General features: G+C 45.5%; 4 protein-coding genes across 5 annotated transcripts; 2 read left to right on the forward strand and 2 right to left on the reverse strand.

The window, feature by feature from the left end:
• Window positions 1-715: 715 nt before the first annotated feature.
• On the forward strand, window positions 716-2,957 carry LOC117642127 (replication protein A 32 kDa subunit). The gene is made up of 8 exons (XM_034379979.1): window positions 716-909; window positions 1,180-1,244; window positions 1,369-1,470; window positions 1,554-1,661; window positions 1,802-2,002; window positions 2,081-2,230; window positions 2,575-2,654; window positions 2,734-2,957. The coding sequence occupies exons 1-8, from the start codon at window positions 894-896 to the stop codon at window positions 2,816-2,818; spliced, it is 807 nt and encodes a 268-aa protein (XP_034235870.1). The 5' UTR covers window positions 716-893; the 3' UTR covers window positions 2,819-2,957.
• A 981-nt stretch (window positions 2,958-3,938) lies between these two features.
• LOC117642126 (cytoplasmic protein NCK1) lies at window positions 3,939-9,236 on the reverse strand. Of its 2 annotated transcripts, XM_034379977.1 has the most exons (7): window positions 9,104-9,236; window positions 7,866-8,105; window positions 7,563-7,770; window positions 7,303-7,489; window positions 6,909-7,229; window positions 6,597-6,824; window positions 3,939-6,492 (listed from the first exon to the last, which is right to left on the reverse strand). In XM_034379977.1, exons 2-7 carry the CDS (start codon window positions 8,026-8,028, stop codon window positions 6,283-6,285), a joined length of 1,317 nt encoding a protein of 438 aa, XP_034235868.1. In that variant the 5' UTR covers window positions 8,029-8,105; window positions 9,104-9,236; the 3' UTR covers window positions 3,939-6,282. The 2 variants fall into 2 exon arrangements, with proteins under 2 accessions (XP_034235868.1, XP_034235869.1); XM_034379978.1 differs by lacking the exon at window positions 7,866-8,105 and having other exon boundaries at window positions 9,104-9,221.
• A 188-nt stretch (window positions 9,237-9,424) lies between these two features.
• On the forward strand, window positions 9,425-12,805 carry LOC117642125 (nucleolar protein 10). The gene is made up of 14 exons (XM_034379975.1): window positions 9,425-9,645; window positions 9,764-9,809; window positions 9,893-10,107; window positions 10,181-10,317; window positions 10,398-10,607; window positions 10,702-10,930; window positions 11,007-11,126; window positions 11,200-11,344; window positions 11,419-11,579; window positions 11,692-11,846; window positions 11,936-12,029; window positions 12,109-12,377; window positions 12,474-12,567; window positions 12,654-12,805. The coding sequence occupies exons 1-14, from the start codon at window positions 9,580-9,582 to the stop codon at window positions 12,759-12,761; spliced, it is 2,049 nt and encodes a 682-aa protein (XP_034235866.1). The 5' UTR covers window positions 9,425-9,579; the 3' UTR covers window positions 12,762-12,805.
• Window positions 12,806-12,887: 82 nt separating this feature from the next.
• Window positions 12,888-15,801, reverse strand: LOC117643039 (ly6/PLAUR domain-containing protein 6B-like; the record flags this gene model as incomplete). Its single annotated transcript, XM_034381676.1, has 4 exons — window positions 12,888-13,309; window positions 13,419-13,621; window positions 13,735-13,818; window positions 15,708-15,801. Coding segments are annotated over 4 exons (552 nt in total), but the record flags the coding sequence as incomplete, so codon positions are not given.
• Between the last annotated feature and the right edge of the window lie 2,021 nt (window positions 15,802-17,822).

A 17,822-nucleotide genomic window follows, 5' to 3' on the forward strand; every position in this document is an offset into this window, starting at 1 on the left:
ACAGGGAAGTGCTTGATCTTTAGAGTCACTGCACTGCCACCGCACTGCGCGGCCTTACGGCATTCCTAGGCATTCCCCACCCCACCGGCGACTTCCTCCTCGCCCTTCAACACGTCAACACACTCACCTTCGTCGCAGCACGATCGGGGCGATCGGGGCCCTGGTCCGGCTCAGCTTCCCTGCACTGTCAACCTTGGCCTTGTCTCGCGCCAGTCGCCGAGCCGCCCAGTCCACAGGACCTCCGGCTAGCAAACGCCCTTCTCGGCCAACAGGTAGAAAACATCAACTGCGTCAATCAATAATGATTTGAGGAGCGCTGCCAACCTGCACTCGGGTCACGCCGTGCCGTCTCTCAGCGGTCCGGCGTTCGCCTACCGGTGCTCAGCTTTCAGCTGAAAAGGCCTCGAGCAGCCCGAGTGGATCGAAGCACGATTTAACGTGGATTCCGTATGAGTGCGGACTCGTTCCGTTTCGGACTGTTGGCTGGAAGGGACGTTAGAATCGTGTAAACATGATTTGGTCCTAACTTTGAGACACACGGCCAACGGTTCAGTCATGGAAAGATTAGCGAAGCCATAAAAACTTATACAGAACATTTAATGCACTTCAAGTTCCATTTCCTCTCGGAATTTCAGAGGGATGAAAAGGCGGCGTTTTCATTTCATGTGCGAGCGTTGGCGTTGCCAAGTTGCCAGCACTGCATCCGAAATCAAGGAGGCGCTGACAAAAGAGGCCCGCGTCCCGCGCGCGAAATCACCAAGACAAGAGACAAGACCAGTCGTACGTTTCATTGTTGAGTGGGAAGTGAAGGGACCGCGTCGGCATTTAGCACTCGTCAATCTCTACCTTGTCAATCCTCTTCTTGGCGCTTGTGTGTCGAATCCAGAGCGACAATGTTTAACGATACGGGTAATTACGAGAAGTGTTGCAACCGGAGCTAATGTCGCGTTCTGTTTAGGCAGTCCATCTGTCTAGGTTAACTACCACAACAGTTTCCAATTTCAAATAATTTTAGACACTATTTCTGTATGTGTTGGTCTATTTTTCAGCAGTCTTCTTGATTATAAACTTTCGACTTATTCCTGGATAGTTTGAAATATTTTAGTTTTAATACTTACCATCAGTGGCATCACCTCTATGGTTCTCTACTAATTTATTTATCTATGTTTGCTTTTACAGATGGTGGTGGATTCTTCAATGGAGACAATACGTTTGGAGGTGGAAGCCCACAAGTATCTAAGAAGGTTTGTTCTCATTAGATGGTTTTCTGTTTCTCGCCACACTCAATACCTCATCCTTGGGCCTATCTATTCTTCACATAGTTTTGGAACATGTTCTTACTTATGTCTTCTGATTCTTGTTTGACAGGGTGATCAAAAACGGGCTCAAAACATTATGCCTGTCACTGCAAGGCAGGTACTCTCTTGTCCTGAAGATGGTTTGAAGATTGGGAATCTGGATGTTTATTTGGTATGTAATACATTATAGTTAATTTTTCTCCTTTCACCATTTAGAGAAGAATTGGAAACTTACTGTTATCACTCCTATCACAGGTAGCGCTCGTAGGTATTGTTAGAGCGGTGGAGACTACATCTGTAAAGATCACCTACACACTTGAAGATAATACTGGATGTATTGATGGAGTTCATTGGATAGATGGGGTAAGAACAAACAGTTCTAGTTAAACTGGACCTCCAATGATCCTCTGCTTTTGGGGTCTGATACAAGTGTCTGGGCACTGCAGACACATAACTAAGTCTTCCTGGTCTAGTAAACTACATTGGTTCTTTTATTTTTTTAGCAAGATGATAATGGTCAAGCAGCTCAACCTCAAGTTGTTGAGAACACGTACTGTCGGCTCTCTGGCACCATACGTTCTCAAGGCGATAAGCGCTATATTATGGCATTTAACATCCAGCAAATTGAGAGTTTCAATGAAATTACTACACATTTTTTGGAGGTAGCATTATTCAGTAAAAAAGCTGCGCTCATGGCCAACCAGGTCAGTCAACTAACTCACTAGAGTCTTTAATTACTGAAATAGTTATTGTTTTCAAATTCATCTTAAAAATTTTTTTAGGGAGGAGTCATGGATGTGGATGCCAATATGGGAAATGAAAATGGTACGGGTAACAATTTGAGTAATTCCTTGATGGCACCATCTGTCAATCACTCAACAGCTGTTCTAGGCCTCCCAGACCTTCAAGACAAGGTCTTGAAAGCTATTCAGGTAAGCAATATTTTTGTACCCTCCTCAATAATCCCTCCCCAACTAAGCCATCTTGCATGCCAAGTGTGGGGAGGTCCAAACCTTCCAGGCCCACTCTGTTTGGCACCATCCCCTTCCCGTCCCCCATTCTCTTTTTCAGACTGTGACCTATGACCCCTTAATGGCAGACTCAAAGCATTCCCGTTAGATCTTGCTGCACAAACACCTGCACATGTGTAAAAGGGATTTCTTATGCAGAGCCCTGCATGATGAAAGGGTTACTAATGATGACTTTCATAATTATCAAAACTGTTCCATGTTGAAAGAAAAGCTTGTCTAAAGTACCCCTTAAATTTTATTTTCAGCAATGTGTTAAAGTGAATGGTGTGCATATCGATGAACTTGTTGCACAGCTCAAAGGCTCTGGCAGCAAAATGCAAATCACGTTAGTATTTTTTTATATACTGATCTACTTTGAATTCAGGTTTTTATCTATGGCTTATGTCTGTATGTTCATTTTTCAGTGCTGCAGTAGAATCTTTGTGTAGTGAGGGGCACATCTACACAACTATAGATGATTTTCACTTCCGGACCACTGATGGAATGTAAAACACCTTCTATGGGTGCAGTTATTACCGTATTTTCTCCTTTTACTTAACACCAGTACCTAAGATAAATCTCAGTTAATTGTGGCACAGTTTGTATATATGTTCCTGCCTTTTATGGATTAAATTTCTTCTTTTAACAATTTAGTTTGGGGTTTTCTCACTTTGTTTTCCTGGACCAGGATGATAAATAACAAACCAATTTCACCTATAAATATTGTTTATTTATGCATAATAATAATACAGGATGCACTGAATAGTGAGTCTTCTCTCCAAGCATGGCACAAGGAAGTACCACAAATTCATTGTCCTTGTGTTTACAATTGATAACACTGACTCTATAGGTAAAATAAATGTGAATGTCCTCGCAAAAGCAAAGTCTCAATAGCCATGACTATTTCTCACAATGCTTTTTGTAAAAACCTTCTCTTGCCGTTTCTCACAGACAACAGCTTAAGATTGTTAGTCCCCATGCCATGAATTAAATATACTCCTTATAAAGAGAGGAAGATCAATGAGTGAACTGCCAAGAAGAAATGGATACAAATATCAGAAAGCGCTCCTTATGTGAAATTGAAAATAAAGCTAACTTAAAAGAACTTTCCCCCCCTTTACATAACTTAAAGTATGGCACAGGCTTTCAAAGTTGCTAGATGTGAGGTGACAGTAAAAAGGATTTAACAAAATATAAACTAGAATTAGGTTAAACCTTTCATAAGGAACCATTAAGAGTTGTTTGAGGCTTGATAAACCATGGGAAGGGAAAAGTAAAAACATGAACTGGAGCAACTACATTCTAGATATGCTTTCAAAAGGGATGTGGCCACCAAACCCATCAGTCCATCAGTTTACTTGTCAGACTTTCAGCTGCGTTCCCATTTGAGCATGCAACATTTTGCAAAAAAACAACATTGTTTTTCTCCAACTTACAAACTTTAATTAAATACTAATAGTCGAGATGGAGGAAGAAAGGATTCACACTATTCATACAAAATTCTGTTTTGGTTAAAGTTGCACATCAAAAATTATGTAGTTTCACTCCTTTTCTGAGAATGAATACAGTGCGTCCAAGGTTACAGTAAAAGAAACCGGTATAAAATCACTGTTTGACACAATATTTAAAACTATAAAAAAGCCCCATGTCCCCCTATAAAATGAAGGATTTTCTTCAAATATCGATGGTGAGTGACTAGGTGCCTCCTTAAACAAGTTGCCCTGGAGACTTACATATTTACAGTGATTCTGCAATTTAGGATTTACAATACAGTATCAGTAAAGAGTGTACTCTTATCTCTGGGTCTGATTACCTTACAAGAACCAGATCTCAAGTTACTAACGCGTGTTACAACCAGCAGAGCTCAATTAGATTCAATGTTCAGGAAAACATGACGAAATGAATGATGGGAAAAGAAGAGGGTCAAGCCGGATGCTGCAAATAGTCATAACTGCCTTCCATTCATTCAACCTGTTAATTTTTTCTTCTGACTAGTTCTTAAAAGAAGCACAAAGCACCAATTCAAATAATTTTGGAATACACAGCATCAATAAAGAACTGTGATGTAAACCATACTAGCACAAAATCAGTCATTTCAATATAAGGAAAGAACACACTAAAACTTCCAAAACACAGACAACAAACATTACTCTGTTTCTTTAAAATTAGACATCTACACAAAGCAAATATCAAGTACTAAAGTGGTTTTGAAAAACACCATAATTAAGAGCTTTTCCAGCAAAATTTTTTTTTGTCAGTAAAAAGTGGCAGGGCTTGCACAGAAGAAACAATATTTCTGGTTATCCTAGACCACAAAGGACGTAAAGCTTGTACTATTCAAGTTCACTTGGTTAAATACATGGCAATAAACTTATTCAATATTATAAAACCCGCCAAAAAGCGTGTTACTAAGCTGAATGCAGAGCTATTCAAGTCTTGATCCATAGAAATATTACAATTGGTTACTGCAAGAAATTGATCTTAGAGTTTTATTTAAGTGCATGTGATGTAACAGGATAAAATCAATCCAAATTCATATCATGCTTCATCACTGTATTGAACAGTCCCAGAAAGAGATATAGGTATCACATCACTTAAGCGGCACAAAGAGATTCATAAAATGGACAGTAAGAAAAATAAAACAAAGCAAAGAATAACAAGGAGCAGAATTGTATGCACCATATAGTCAACTTAAACTACAAAGCCAACTTTGAATCATTATGTGAAATAAATATTCTATACAAAGATATAAACAAAAACTAATTACAATTTGAACGTGTATTGTATTATCAGTCTACAATCAGTCTACAACCGGGAAAACTGTCAAAATTTATTGTTTAAAAGACAAAAATTATTTATCAAATTGTAGAGAGAAAATCAAAACAAAATGCTCAGACTTCAGATAGAGTATGTTTCCTTTGTCTCTTAGATAACACAAAAGAAAAAGGGATAAATTTTGCTTTTTATTACAAAAGCCACTCTACGATAGCAGGGGCCTTCTGTGCATAGAAACACTCCTTCAGCACATCTTTGAACATCTTTTTGTCACAAAGAAAAAGAAAATTCACACAAACACACACAGAATATCCAATAAGACACACTTCCTGAAGTTCAGAACAAAACTAAAGAAAAAATCAAAATGCACAAAAAAAGAGAGTTGCAATTAGAGTGTAATGCATTTTAAAAGCGATCATATATGCTTAGTTAAGTTTTATCAGTTAAAACTTCCAAAATGAAAATCTTGTGCACATAATATGTTTGCAGGGTTTGATCAAATTACTTAACCCTGACTCTGCGAAGGAGAAAGTGGGTTTACATTGCAAGCAAAACAAAAAACAAAACCAACAATTTATCCAGGATGGCTAATATCATGTTTAGCATGCACACCCATGCTACTCCTCTGGGAATTATTATATCTTGGCAGTGAGGAGAGCTATTGAGATTTAAAAAAGATGTTCAACATAAGAAGCTAGATGTAGGTCTGAAATAAAGTGAACAACCGTCAACAGCCTCTTCCACCAACTACAAAATATTTAAGTCCTATAAGATTTCCTGAACATAACCAATGACATTTAGGTTCTTGTTCAAATTCAACACAGAATGAATTTAACTAAGCTTGTGTAGTACTCCATTTAAACAAATCAATACATTGCTTTACTTACACAAGAATATTGATACAGGAAATATAGTTAATCATAAACTAAAATGGTCAGAAGTCAAGCACACAACATGCAAGACTTCACTCCTACAACTGCATAAGTCAATAATAAATTGTTCCTAATTTATTTAAAATGCATTCTGCATTTAGTTTGATTGGACTGAATTCTTAGTCTATTGGCTAATTTTTGTTAAAAAATGGTAAGTTAAAAAACATTCATACAAAATTCCAAAGTTGTAGAGCAATCGGATTAACACCAGACTGCCATACAGGCCCACAGGGGCTAACAGTCACAACACACACATACAGAAAGTATTTACGTCTGAGCTGGTCGAGGTAGGGGGCGCACAAGGTAAAGCTTTTCTCCTTGCTTATTAGTGTAGATAGGGGCACGTTGATAATGGTCAACAAGCTGTTCCAGAGTGTGGAATTTGCGTTGACCAATGCAATAGAGTGCACCTTCCACATGAACTCGAAAATGCTTATTCCTGCCAGGGGCCTTGAGTGACACTGAATAATCACCCATCTAAAACAAGAAAAAGAGAACAACAACAAATCAATTTTTTTATGATGCTTATGTGTATTTAAACCATGCACAGCATGCAAAAGCGATATATATAAGTTACATACATTTGTTTCACTGTCCCGTATAAGGAAGTCACCGTCATGACCTTGTTGGTTCAATAAAGTGTCACATTGCGCCCGAGTAACACTTCCATAGTACCATGGCTTGCCCAGCAAGTGTGGTCTTTCAAGAGTACGGGGTGCAGTGTTGTTGCTATTCTGACGACGATCTATTGATTCCACTCCTCCACCAATACGGTTTTGGTAAGGTTGGGTAAGGTACTCACTCAATTCCTACATGGTAGAATGAATTGAGACCATAAATACAGTTTCATCATAAATCACATGGCATACAGTATACCTCAATCCGATACAAACCTGAAGGTAATTACGTGGCACCAGTCCTATTTGCCCCTGACCATTCCTAGCCTTGTACCACTCTGGGTCTGATGGAGGGCGATCCAGAATTTCCAAACGGTCGCCCTTCTCAAATGACAATTCTTGGTCATTTGTTGAGTTGAATGAATACAACGCAACTACTATATCAAGGACATTCTCTGCCATAGCATAAGTATGTAGAGTGTCATCTGCATCACACTCAGCCTGGGTGTAGTTGGAAGGGAACCAACCAGCCTGACCACCACTCTGGCCTCTCCACCAACCATCATTGCTCTTTTCTAAGATCAGGATACGAGTACCCTGCAAATAAATTGAAAAAATTAGTGAGTGAATACAATCATTGACAGAGCAGTTCAATTGCGTTACCATCTACCTTGACTAGTGATAATTCATCTGGTTGCTGAGCTTGATAGTTGTACTTCACAATTGCAGTGCCGATTGCTTCAGATGGGTCTGCAGGTAAGCGCCGTGCCATTGTTGGAGATTCCATAGCTCTAGATGGAGAGTTTCCAGAGGGAAGTGTTTTTGAACCAGATCCCTTTTTAACCTTCTTTTTGATGCTGTAAGTTAAAATACAACACATAATATTTAGACCATCTTAAACAAAACAGTAGAAGAGAAATTCGTCTTTACCTGTCAAATAAAGAAGGTTTATCTTTCTTAACATAATTGCTTGGGACATAGCCTGCTTGACTTCTTGCATTCTGGACGCGCCACCAGTGTTTTGAGTCATCAAGCAGCACATAACGTTCGTTTTTGCGAAGATCCAGCTCCTGCGCACCTTGAGCAGTGTAGTCATACTTTGCAACAACGTAGCACACATCATCTTGGCTGGCTTTCCCTAGAAAATAGAAATAGGAAAATAATGCATTAGCCCACAAATTTGTAACATGCTATTCAAGGATCGCTAAGGGGAGGGGATGACACAAAATTTACCATGCGAACGCATTGCAGCCATGTGTTGAGGGGGTCGCTCGTACAAGATCTTTTTGTAGACGAGATTAGCGTGGGCTAGGCAGTGAGCGTGGCACAAGGAGTGGCACGCAGATAGGCACGATGCATAGCACGACGCACTGCTGGGTGCAGGTGGGTGCGCCATGCGCCTGCCACATCAACCTCAGCAAGCCACTGCATCAACCGCTTGCATCATACCACACGCCAACAAGTTAAATCATACTAAAACAAAAGGAAAAAAAACAGTGGCACTATTACTAGAACTACCATGCTCACTAAAATGTGTTCAAGAAAGGAAGAGGGTAACTATACACCTGAGCAAAATGCACAGTATAGACAAGTTTCAAACACAAAAAACTAAAAGATAGTAATTAAAAAGCCAAGAGAAAATATAAGGAAGGAAATGGGAAAAAACTAATAGAAACTGAAGGTGATAATTTTAAAAATTTGTGTCAAAAGATGCCGAATGAGTGGAAAAGAAGACTAATGGCCATTCATGCTATTGGACAATACAGGTCTATAGAAAACTAACAGAAACATTTAATAATAACTTAAAACAAACTAAGTTGGAGGTGCCATCCACAATGAACTACAAATGCTATAGGCACTACGTATACAATATATTCGACGAAAGGATGGGAACTCCACTGTGAGACCATCGTGTTCCCTGCATAAATTGAAAAATTTTATGCATTTGCATATTCCACAGGCAAAAAAGTTGAAGGTACATTCATTGTACCTATTGTCAAGGCCCTTGAGAAAATGGTCTACAACTGTCAAATGGTATCTAAGTATTCCTCCCCTCTGGAAGCTGGGGTACCAGAGATTGAAATTTTTACAAAGAATCTGTACACAATTTATTCAAATTTGATCTGTGCAAAAACGTTTTGCAAAGACTACATAGTAAAAGGTAAATTAAGGAAACATATGACTCATAACTGATGACCTAACCTGCATTTAGTTAGCGAACTCTAACGCAAATCATTGAGTCCCGAAAGTAAATCAACAAAATCTTGGAAATAACGAGGCAACTTAGCTTTCTTTTAATTAGAACTAGACTAAAGAACAAGTAGAACATCTCCTTATAGGTAGCAAATGAACAGTGGGGTAAAGGACCGATATACTGGAGTACTGCGAGCGAGGATTCCAGCAGTCTCCAGGACCTAGCGCCATTCAAATTGTTTCAGCAGATACAGTAGAGAACCATAAATTATTCTCACCAATTTTCAAGCTTGACATATTCCTCCGTTTCTCATAAAATCGGCTTGTATCAGACGATAGAGCCTCTCCCACTCTCACCGGGCACCCATTAGCAAACGAAACGATAGTTTGGGTGGGTACGTTCTGTAACGCTCGCATGAGACATGTTAGTAAAAAATTAAATCTGTACCATTTAAGTCATAAATGTGCTTCTTAACATCCTCCTTTAAAATATCTTGACGACTCTACATAATCTGATGCAAATTTGTGGCATGAAACCAGGAGAAGGTGGTTTGACCGCAAAAGATGATCAGGTTTCGGTCATCTGTTTTGGAACAGATAAGGAAAAGAAGAAATGGTGAATAAGAAATGAAAACAGAGCGTGCAGACAGCCCATGCATGGAGCATGGTTACATTTCTTAGTTTCAAGAGAAATTTGAAATAAGGATTGTGTGTTCTTGTTTAATCGTGTTGGAGCATCTTACCGAATGAAAAGATGCAGGTGACAGACCACAATAATGTCAAAATTTACAACCTTAGTGCTGGCAAATCACTCCCTGAGGTAAGTTCACATCAACACTCACCCAATGGCAGTGATTATTTCAAGAACTTGTAGCAAACTTCTATTTTTCCTTACATTAAATATTAAACCGACTGTTTTTCTTGTTTTATTATTTTAGTGGTTATCAGATAGAAAGAGAAGGCACTTACAAAAGAGTAATGTTGGTGCGTATTTTTGATCCTTGAAAGAATTTCGCTCATCTAGTGCTTTTTGAAGTTTCTGAAGACCTGCATTTGATTTGTTACAGACATACGCAGACGTATTGAACTTATTCAAGACTTCGATATGCCAGGCCTTAGTACATCCATACGCCTCTCTAAAGATGGGCAGTTCCTAATGGTCACAGGAATTTATAAACCTCGGGTGAAATGTTTTGATGTTCACCAATTGTCTCAAAAATTTGAGAGATGTTTTGACTCAGAAGTAGTAACATTTGAAATTCTTTCTGATGATTATACAAAGGTACAGTAAACTCTGTTTCTTCTTGCAATCCAATCGTCGAATCACAATGATATATTTTCTTTTGTTGTTTCAGATGGTGTTCCTTCAGTGTGACCGATATGTAGAAATCCATTCTGGCCCAGGCCGCTACTACCGTCTTAGAATACCTAAATTTGGACATGACATGAAGTATCATTATCCCTCCTGTGATGTATTTTTAGTTGGTTCAAGGTATTCTTTGTTTTTTTTCCCTCAAGTTTTTAAAATATTTGGTGAGATTGTTGTTAATTTGAGTTCATTGTCCTCTCCAGTCCAGATATCTATCGATTGAATTTAGAAAGAGGACAGTACATGAGTCCTTTCACTTCAGAATCTTCCGATATTATGTGTTGTAATATTAATCCTGTTCACCACCTTCTTGTGTGTGGTACAAAAGAAGGGAAAATTGAGGCCTGGGATCCACGATCTCGCTCTCGTGTTGGCATTTTGGATTGTGCTTTGGATGTTGTTGCAGAGAACAAGTGCGTTATGTTGTTTTTGTTTTCATTTGACGTCATTGCAAACCAGGAGATAAACCATTCTCTAAACAAAACATTTTTCCTTCTCTTTTTACAGGCTAGAGACATTTCCATCAGTGACCCATGTCTCATTCAATGGGGCTCTTACCATGGGAGTAGGTACTGCAACAGGACAAATTTTACTCTATGATATTAGAGCTAACAAACCATTTCAGACAAAAGATCATATGTACAACTTGCCCATCAAGAACATAGCTTTCCATCAACAGCAAGATCTAGTACTTTCAATGGACAGTTCTGTTGTTAAAATATGGGATCGTAATAATGTAAGCTTTTATCCAGCTCAGTAATGTTAAACCATGATTGAAAGTCTTGATTGCATTTACATTTTTTGTTTTACAGGGAAAGATATTCACGTCTATTGAGGCAAGTTCTCAGTTCAATGATCTTTGTTTAGTACCCAATTCTGGAATGTTCTTCCTTGCTACCGAGAGCCCCAAGATGCAAACATTCTATATTCCTGTAAGTTTAAACCTTGTGCAAGATTAATCATGATGAATTTCATTTTACTCGGAGACTACTTTGTTGATTTCAGAGCCTGGGTCCTGCCCCAAGATGGTGCAGTTTCCTGGACAACCTCACTGAGGAAATGGAAGAGAGCAGAACAGAAACTATGTATGATGATTACAAGTTTGTCACTAAGCGGGAGCTGGAAGATCTGGGCTTGGATCACCTCATTGGTTGGTATTTCTGCTGTGAGATTTTTTCTTGTGACTATCGATTGTGACTGTTGATTTAATTTGTGTGTTTCCAGGAACTAATCTTCTCAGAGCATATATGCATGGATACTTCATGGATATCAGATTATACAAAAAGGCTAGGACTGTGGCTGATCCATTTGAGTTTGAACAGTACAGAAAGAAGAAGATAAAGGAAAAGATTGAGGAAGAGCGAACAAACAGAGTTGTTTTGCAGGTATACTTATTCTCACTTTGTCCTCAATATTCCACATTTTCAGCTCTGAATTACTGTACTTACTTTTTTTTTAAATATGTGTCGCTGAAGTGTTTTATTTTATGTTTGACAGAAATTACCTAAGGTTAACAAAGATTTAGCTATGAAGATGATGGATGAAACTAACAAGAAAAATAAGCAAGGATCCAACTTACTCAAAGATGATCGTTTCAAAGCTCTGTTTGAGAACCCTGAGTTCCAGGTTGACAAAAATGCTGAAGAGTATAGGTACTGTCTCCTTTATATCATTATTATGCATGACTTCTGACAAAATGATCTACTATTCTTATTCTTGATTTTCCTTTTCCTATTTCCAGGCTACTGAACCCAGTATTATCAAGAGTTGATAGGACGAATAAGAAGGAAACAAAGAAACAAGCAATGAGCCAGACTCAATTTGAAGAGGTGGATGTAAGTATACATTGCATGAATCACTTTTATATTTTTGTTTTACTTTATTTTGCAATGAACTTGCTCTCAATAATTTTAGGATGGGGAGGATGAAAAACCACAGTCTGATGGTGAATCTGACTTTGCATCAAGTTCAGATGATGACAACGAATGGAAGAAGGAAGTGCAGATGCAGCACCGCCTGATCCGTAAAGAACGGAAAGTAAAAGAGATAGAAGAGAGAGAGATGAGTAGACAATCATCAGAAGGAACTAGTAGCAATACAAAGCAGCCAAAATTCTTCGAACTTCGTCCAGGAGAAGAATTCAAGGGAATCAGGCAAGGAATGAAGCGGAAACAAGTATTGAAGTAAGTCAATCTTCGTTTAATGATTACTGTATAATTTTTTTACTATGACACCCAAGAATTTCTTTTAAAAAAAATTTCAAATTGTATTAATTTTAGAACAAGTTTGGGGGAGCGTTTGGAGCGTGAGGATCATTCAGTTGCAAAGATAGGCTTCTCTGGGAACAGGGAGATGACATTCAGTACACTAAAGGTATGTACATCTTTTCGCAATTATATGAATGAAAATTTTTCATTACAGTATGTTCTTTTATACATTTTCTTTCTGATTTCTTGTAGGTGAAACGGGATGACAAAGAGGATGAGAAGATGAGAAAACACAGGCAGGAGAGGAAGAAACTCATCAGACCAGGTCTTAGAGGACGTCCTAGTGTTTGGAGAAAATAATTTACCTTTTATCATAGAATAAATTACATATTTTTCTTATGTTATTTTGTGTCTTATGATTGTTTCCTATTTTCTACCACCAACAATCAATATAGTAGGGTCAGAAATAAGAAAGGACACACAAACTAGAAAAAAACCTCAAATGCAACAGTTTTTAATATCTTTATACATTTTGTACATGAATTTTACTCGTACTAGAACTTAGACAAAAAACTATACAGTATATATAAGGGTGACTTGAGACATCACAGAGCCACAATCAGACCTCTAAATTACTTTACATGAATGAATACGTTCTACTTGAGAAGTCCATTCAGTCGGTAATACATAGTATTTTTTTCCTTTGGTAATAGCCCCATTCCCATTGCCTTCATTGACTAGAAGACATCTGAAATGACCGAGAGCAAGACAAAGACAGTCACGGTGCTCAGAGCTGGCAGAGGTCGTATGACACCGGCAGTGTTCCGAGACAGAGCCAGCACCGCCGTGAGAGTGTCCGCCGGGGCCAGCTCATTGCAGTAGCTCCAGTCACAACACGAGGTACACACCTGTAAAATAGGCGAAACATGTCTTGGAAACAAGAACGAAAGGTATTTCAAGAATTGAAAAACAAAATGACCTATGGATCAGTTGTGAACGATTCACTTGACTACTCACTCGCAAGTACGTCGAGTCCCCAGCAACGCCCCGGCAGCCGACTGAGGCCCGGGAACACTCGGAGGCAGCCACGCAGGACTTGGTGATGCGGACGCTGCGGGGCCGCGAGGGGGCGCCGGCCGCACCGCCCGCCCCCGCCCCCACCCCCGCCACGGGCACGGGGAAGCGCTCAATCACGTGGTCCGTGCGACACAGGGTCAGCCCTGCAACACCAAACACGTCGTTACAGAGAATCAAACAGCCAAAATAATTTTTAAGTGAATGAGGTTCCTCTGCGCAGCTTCGCTAACTTCACTGGACTTGTTGCTAGGCTCACCAGGTTCGCACGGCCGGTCGACGGCGTACTTGTTGCACTGGTCGTTGTCCGTGCCGTTGGTGCACGTGAAGCACGTCAGCTTCCCTGTGGACACACGAGAACGCACCATATTAGTCACGCAGCAATTCTCACCTTCGGCAGAGCAAGCTACACGTTTTTTTATCCCCCCCCCCTCGAGCCCAGTTTTCATCTGGCGACAAATGATGAGATCGCGTCTCAGATTGTGGGAGCCGCGGGGCTTTACAAATCGGCATGGCGGCCCCATCCCGTCCCGTCCCGTCCCGTTGCCTTTCTCAGCCCCGGTACTGATGAGCCACGCGACGGCCGGGACCGGCAGCACCGGTAGCGACAAAAACAAACTGAAGCAGTGTCCACCGAGGGAAGAAAGGGAAGAGATGCCGCGAGTGCGTGCTGGAACCTGGAACTGGCACCCCGGGGCCACGCCAGGCCGCGCGGGCGTGGGAGGGAAGGGGAAGAGAGGACTCGGTGCACCTTCCACGTGAGAATCGTCAGAGAGTAATGCTTGACGCAGAAACAAACACATCATTATTTATTTCTCTCGTGAGCTCTCTCGCCCCGCCCACCAATCTACCGCCTTCCTCTCAATTTGTCGCATTACATCCATCACGCCATGAGCGCGCCGAGGAGGACGACGGCGACGGGCAGCCCGAGGCCGTTTTTCCCGTCGGCACAGAACGCCAATGGTTATCAGTGGCGTCGTTACGAGTGACACGTACGGGACGCGAGTCGGCGAACGCGTCAAGGAGTGCATGGCGTTGCCACCGCGGCCAAGGACCCCGAGGACCTCCGAAGGCAGAGGCTGCCGCGCCCTCTCGGCCCCATGAGTGCGACAGAGACAGCGAAACGGGCCCCCGGGCTGAAGCCCCGACAGTTGCAGGCGTGTGAGAACGCGAAGGCGAGGGCAACGCGGCGCGGCCATAGCGCGACAGCTCGGCGACGGCGGGCCTCCGCAAGGGCCTCCGCGAGGGCCGCTGCAGCTGCGGTTATTTCGACGGCGCGGAACGGAACGGCCGGCATAATTGTTTGCTATGCCCCTCGCCTCGCCTGCGGGCTGGTTGCGAACTCTTTGGCCGCTCTGTCTCTCTCGCACTCATGGAGGGCCGCGATCCGGCCTGCTGGCGTCACTTCCCCGGAGCCCCCGGCCGCCGCGCCGCCGCCGACGGCGGATATAAACGCGGCTCGGTGCGGTGCCGGTGTGCCGGTGTGCCGGTCTGTCGCGACGATTAGAAAGGCACGGCACGGCGCGGAACGGGAAACGCCTCGCGCCGCGCCACGCCAGCCACGCGGGCCGGGCAAAAACGCGCTGAAAACGCGGCGGCGGCCGCCACGTCCCGCCACGTCCACGATGTGACGAAGGGCTTTGTGCCGTGCTTTCACCGCAACCCTACACCGATACCCGTACCCGTCCGTCGGCACGCCGCCGGCGCAACGCCATGGCAGGCCCCGGCACGCGGCGCGGCGCCGCCAGAGAGCTGTATGGTGTTCTCTTCTCTTCTCTTCCCCGCCTTTGATCGGAAGGTCAACCCCTTTCCCTTGCTGCCGCCAGCTGCCCAGCCCATTCACTGCTGGATGTGGCCACTGGAGTGTGGCCACTGGAGTGTGGCGCCGCGGTACCCCGTCCAGGCCGTCCAGGCCTCCAGGCCCAGGGCTCTGATCCGCACGCCGCGCCGCACCGACCGCGCCTAGCCCAGTGTGTTCCAGTTCAGTACGTCTTTATGGCAGCTCAGCTACATTTTTATTGCCCTGCGCAGCCAAGTTTAGAGGCAGAGCAACCATTGAACGGGCGAAAGGCCACGAGGAGAGAGAGAGAGGCTGACGGCATGCCGGTAGAGTAAATTATTTCAGCGAGCGTCCCGCGGTCCGTCCAGCCCCGCGGAACGCCCCCCGGCCACTGTAAAACCGCGCCAGCCCCGGCCTGATTGATTGGCAGTGGGTGAAACTCGGAACCTTACCGTCGTCGACCGGCGCGTCCGCGATCTGCGCGAGCAGCTCGAGCTCGTCCAGGGCGGCGCCGTACGCCGGGCCCGCGCCGAACGCGCCGAACGCCCCGCGCGAATGGCGGAGCTTGGCGGCGACGTCGGTGCCGCCGTGGCCGCGGACCCCCAGCAGCGCGGGCAGCAGCAGCAGCAGCACTGGAGGCAGCGGCCACCCGCGACGCATAACGCCTGCAACAACAAGGACATGGGGTCAGTCGGGTGCAGTGGGAATAAAAGAGACAGTAAAGGTAGAGGTGCGCGTCAGCGGAGCGCCCGCGGAGTCCAGGGTAGGCAGCGCCGCCGAGACGGCCTGCCGCGCTGGGTTGCCTACCCTGGACTCCGCGGGCGCTCGGCTCTCCACGCCGCGAAGCTCGCGAAGCAAGGCCGGCGAGGACGAAGGGAGCGCTGCAGGGTCAGCATGGCCAGCATGGCCGCGTCCCGCCCCGTCCCGGCCGGTCCGGCTGCTGTGCTAATGAAGCAGCCCGGGTGCTGGCCATTACGGCGCCTTTCTTGTGCGGGCCGCGGAGCAGGGCCGAGCACTGCGCAGCGTGGAGCGTGCACTCGCAGCTCACGGCCCGCGCCGCTCGCGCCTTGGCGCCGGCATCGGGGCATCGCCTGCTCCTCCACCGCCTGTCCGACTCCAGTCCCTCGGCCACGCCAGCCACGCCGGCCACGCCCCTCGGTGGCACCTGTCTCGACTGTCTCGGTGCAATTGAAGCCACGCCGCTGCCAACAACGGCCGGGTCGTTATTTGAACAAGCGGACCCCCCGGCCCGGCCCGGCCAGGCCAATCGCAGAGTCGTAACCCGGCCTGTGTACACTCTAGGACTCTAGGGCTGCGGGCCGGGCCAGAGGCCAAGCGAACAGTTTCTGTTTCTAGGTTTATGTGCTGGGGAGCACAATGGATGGAGCCAGCCCGGCCCCGGGGCCGCGGCGTCTCTCCTGCCAGCGCGGCGGACTGCTCCCGTCGAGGCTGCTCCAGGCTGCGCAGTGAAAACCAAAACTAGGTTCGCACCGAGGAAGCGAATCCGCGAAACACGACCAGGCGGCGCCGCGCCGTGGGGGGTTCGGCCGCGCGGCGTGCAGCGCACCAAATAAAAATCAAGTCATAATAAGTGTCGGTCGGCCGTCGTAGCGCGCGTACATTGCTAAACGCTAAACGCGGCGACTTCCTCCCCACGCATTGCAGCGCATGGCAGTGCATTGCAGGCCGTTATACGTATTCCGCGCCAGTTGACGTAAGCAGCGCGAAAAACTAGTCCAGCGCCGCCGCCGGCCCCGCACTGCAGGGCCGCGCCCCGCCCCGCCCGGCGTGCATTAATGCATCGTGATCTAGGCGGAGGCCTATTGATCTTTGGCTGCAGATCGCTTAATTACCTACGAGCTGCGCATGCTGCGCGCACGGCGCTGCGCAAACGGGGGCCGGGACGGGGGTCTTTATGGAGATGTGCGCCGCTGGAGCACTGCTGCAGCAAGGCGAGCCGGGGCAAGCACGAGCACGGCGCACGGCTGCAGGCAGGGCCCACTGCGCGTCACTTTCCTTCCCTCGTCGCACTCGCGCGGGACTGACGGACTGACGCGGGGCCGCGGAGGCGCCGCCGCCATTCCAGTTCCATTTTACGGTGTAATTGGCGCGGTTGGCAACGGCCCCGCTAGCCAGCTAGCACAGAGAAATTCAGACAGCCAAGGGGCTTCGATTTCCATCCCCCGGCGTTTACCGATTCGGACGGGACGGGGCAGCGGTTGCTGACGAAGCGTCGGGTCGGGACCTGCTGCGACCCCCGCCCCGCGCCGCGCGGCGTCCTCTCTCGGTTCGTGGGCGGACCAAGTCATTCTGGGTTACGTCGTCGTCGTCCTGCAGCACCTCGCGGCCCGCCGCGCAACAGGGCGAAGGGCGGCGGCGGGGCGGTCTTGGGGGCGGTCGGGACCCGGCGCCCGTTTCTTTGCTCCTCCGGCGATGGGCGCCGCCATGCCGTGCCACGCCGCCGCCGCTGTGGTCGGCCTGGTCGCCCTGCGTCCCCTCCCCGCCTTGGTGCCTGCGGTCCTGCGGTCCCTGCCTTGGTCTGCGGTCGTCGCGGAGACGAGACGGCC

The sequence above is a fragment of the Thrips palmi genome, unplaced genomic scaffold, assembly GCF_012932325.1.
Source record: "Thrips palmi isolate BJ-2018 unplaced genomic scaffold, TpBJ-2018v1 HiC_scaffold_16, whole genome shotgun sequence".
NCBI lineage: Eukaryota > Metazoa > Arthropoda > Insecta > Thysanoptera > Thripidae > Thrips > Thrips palmi.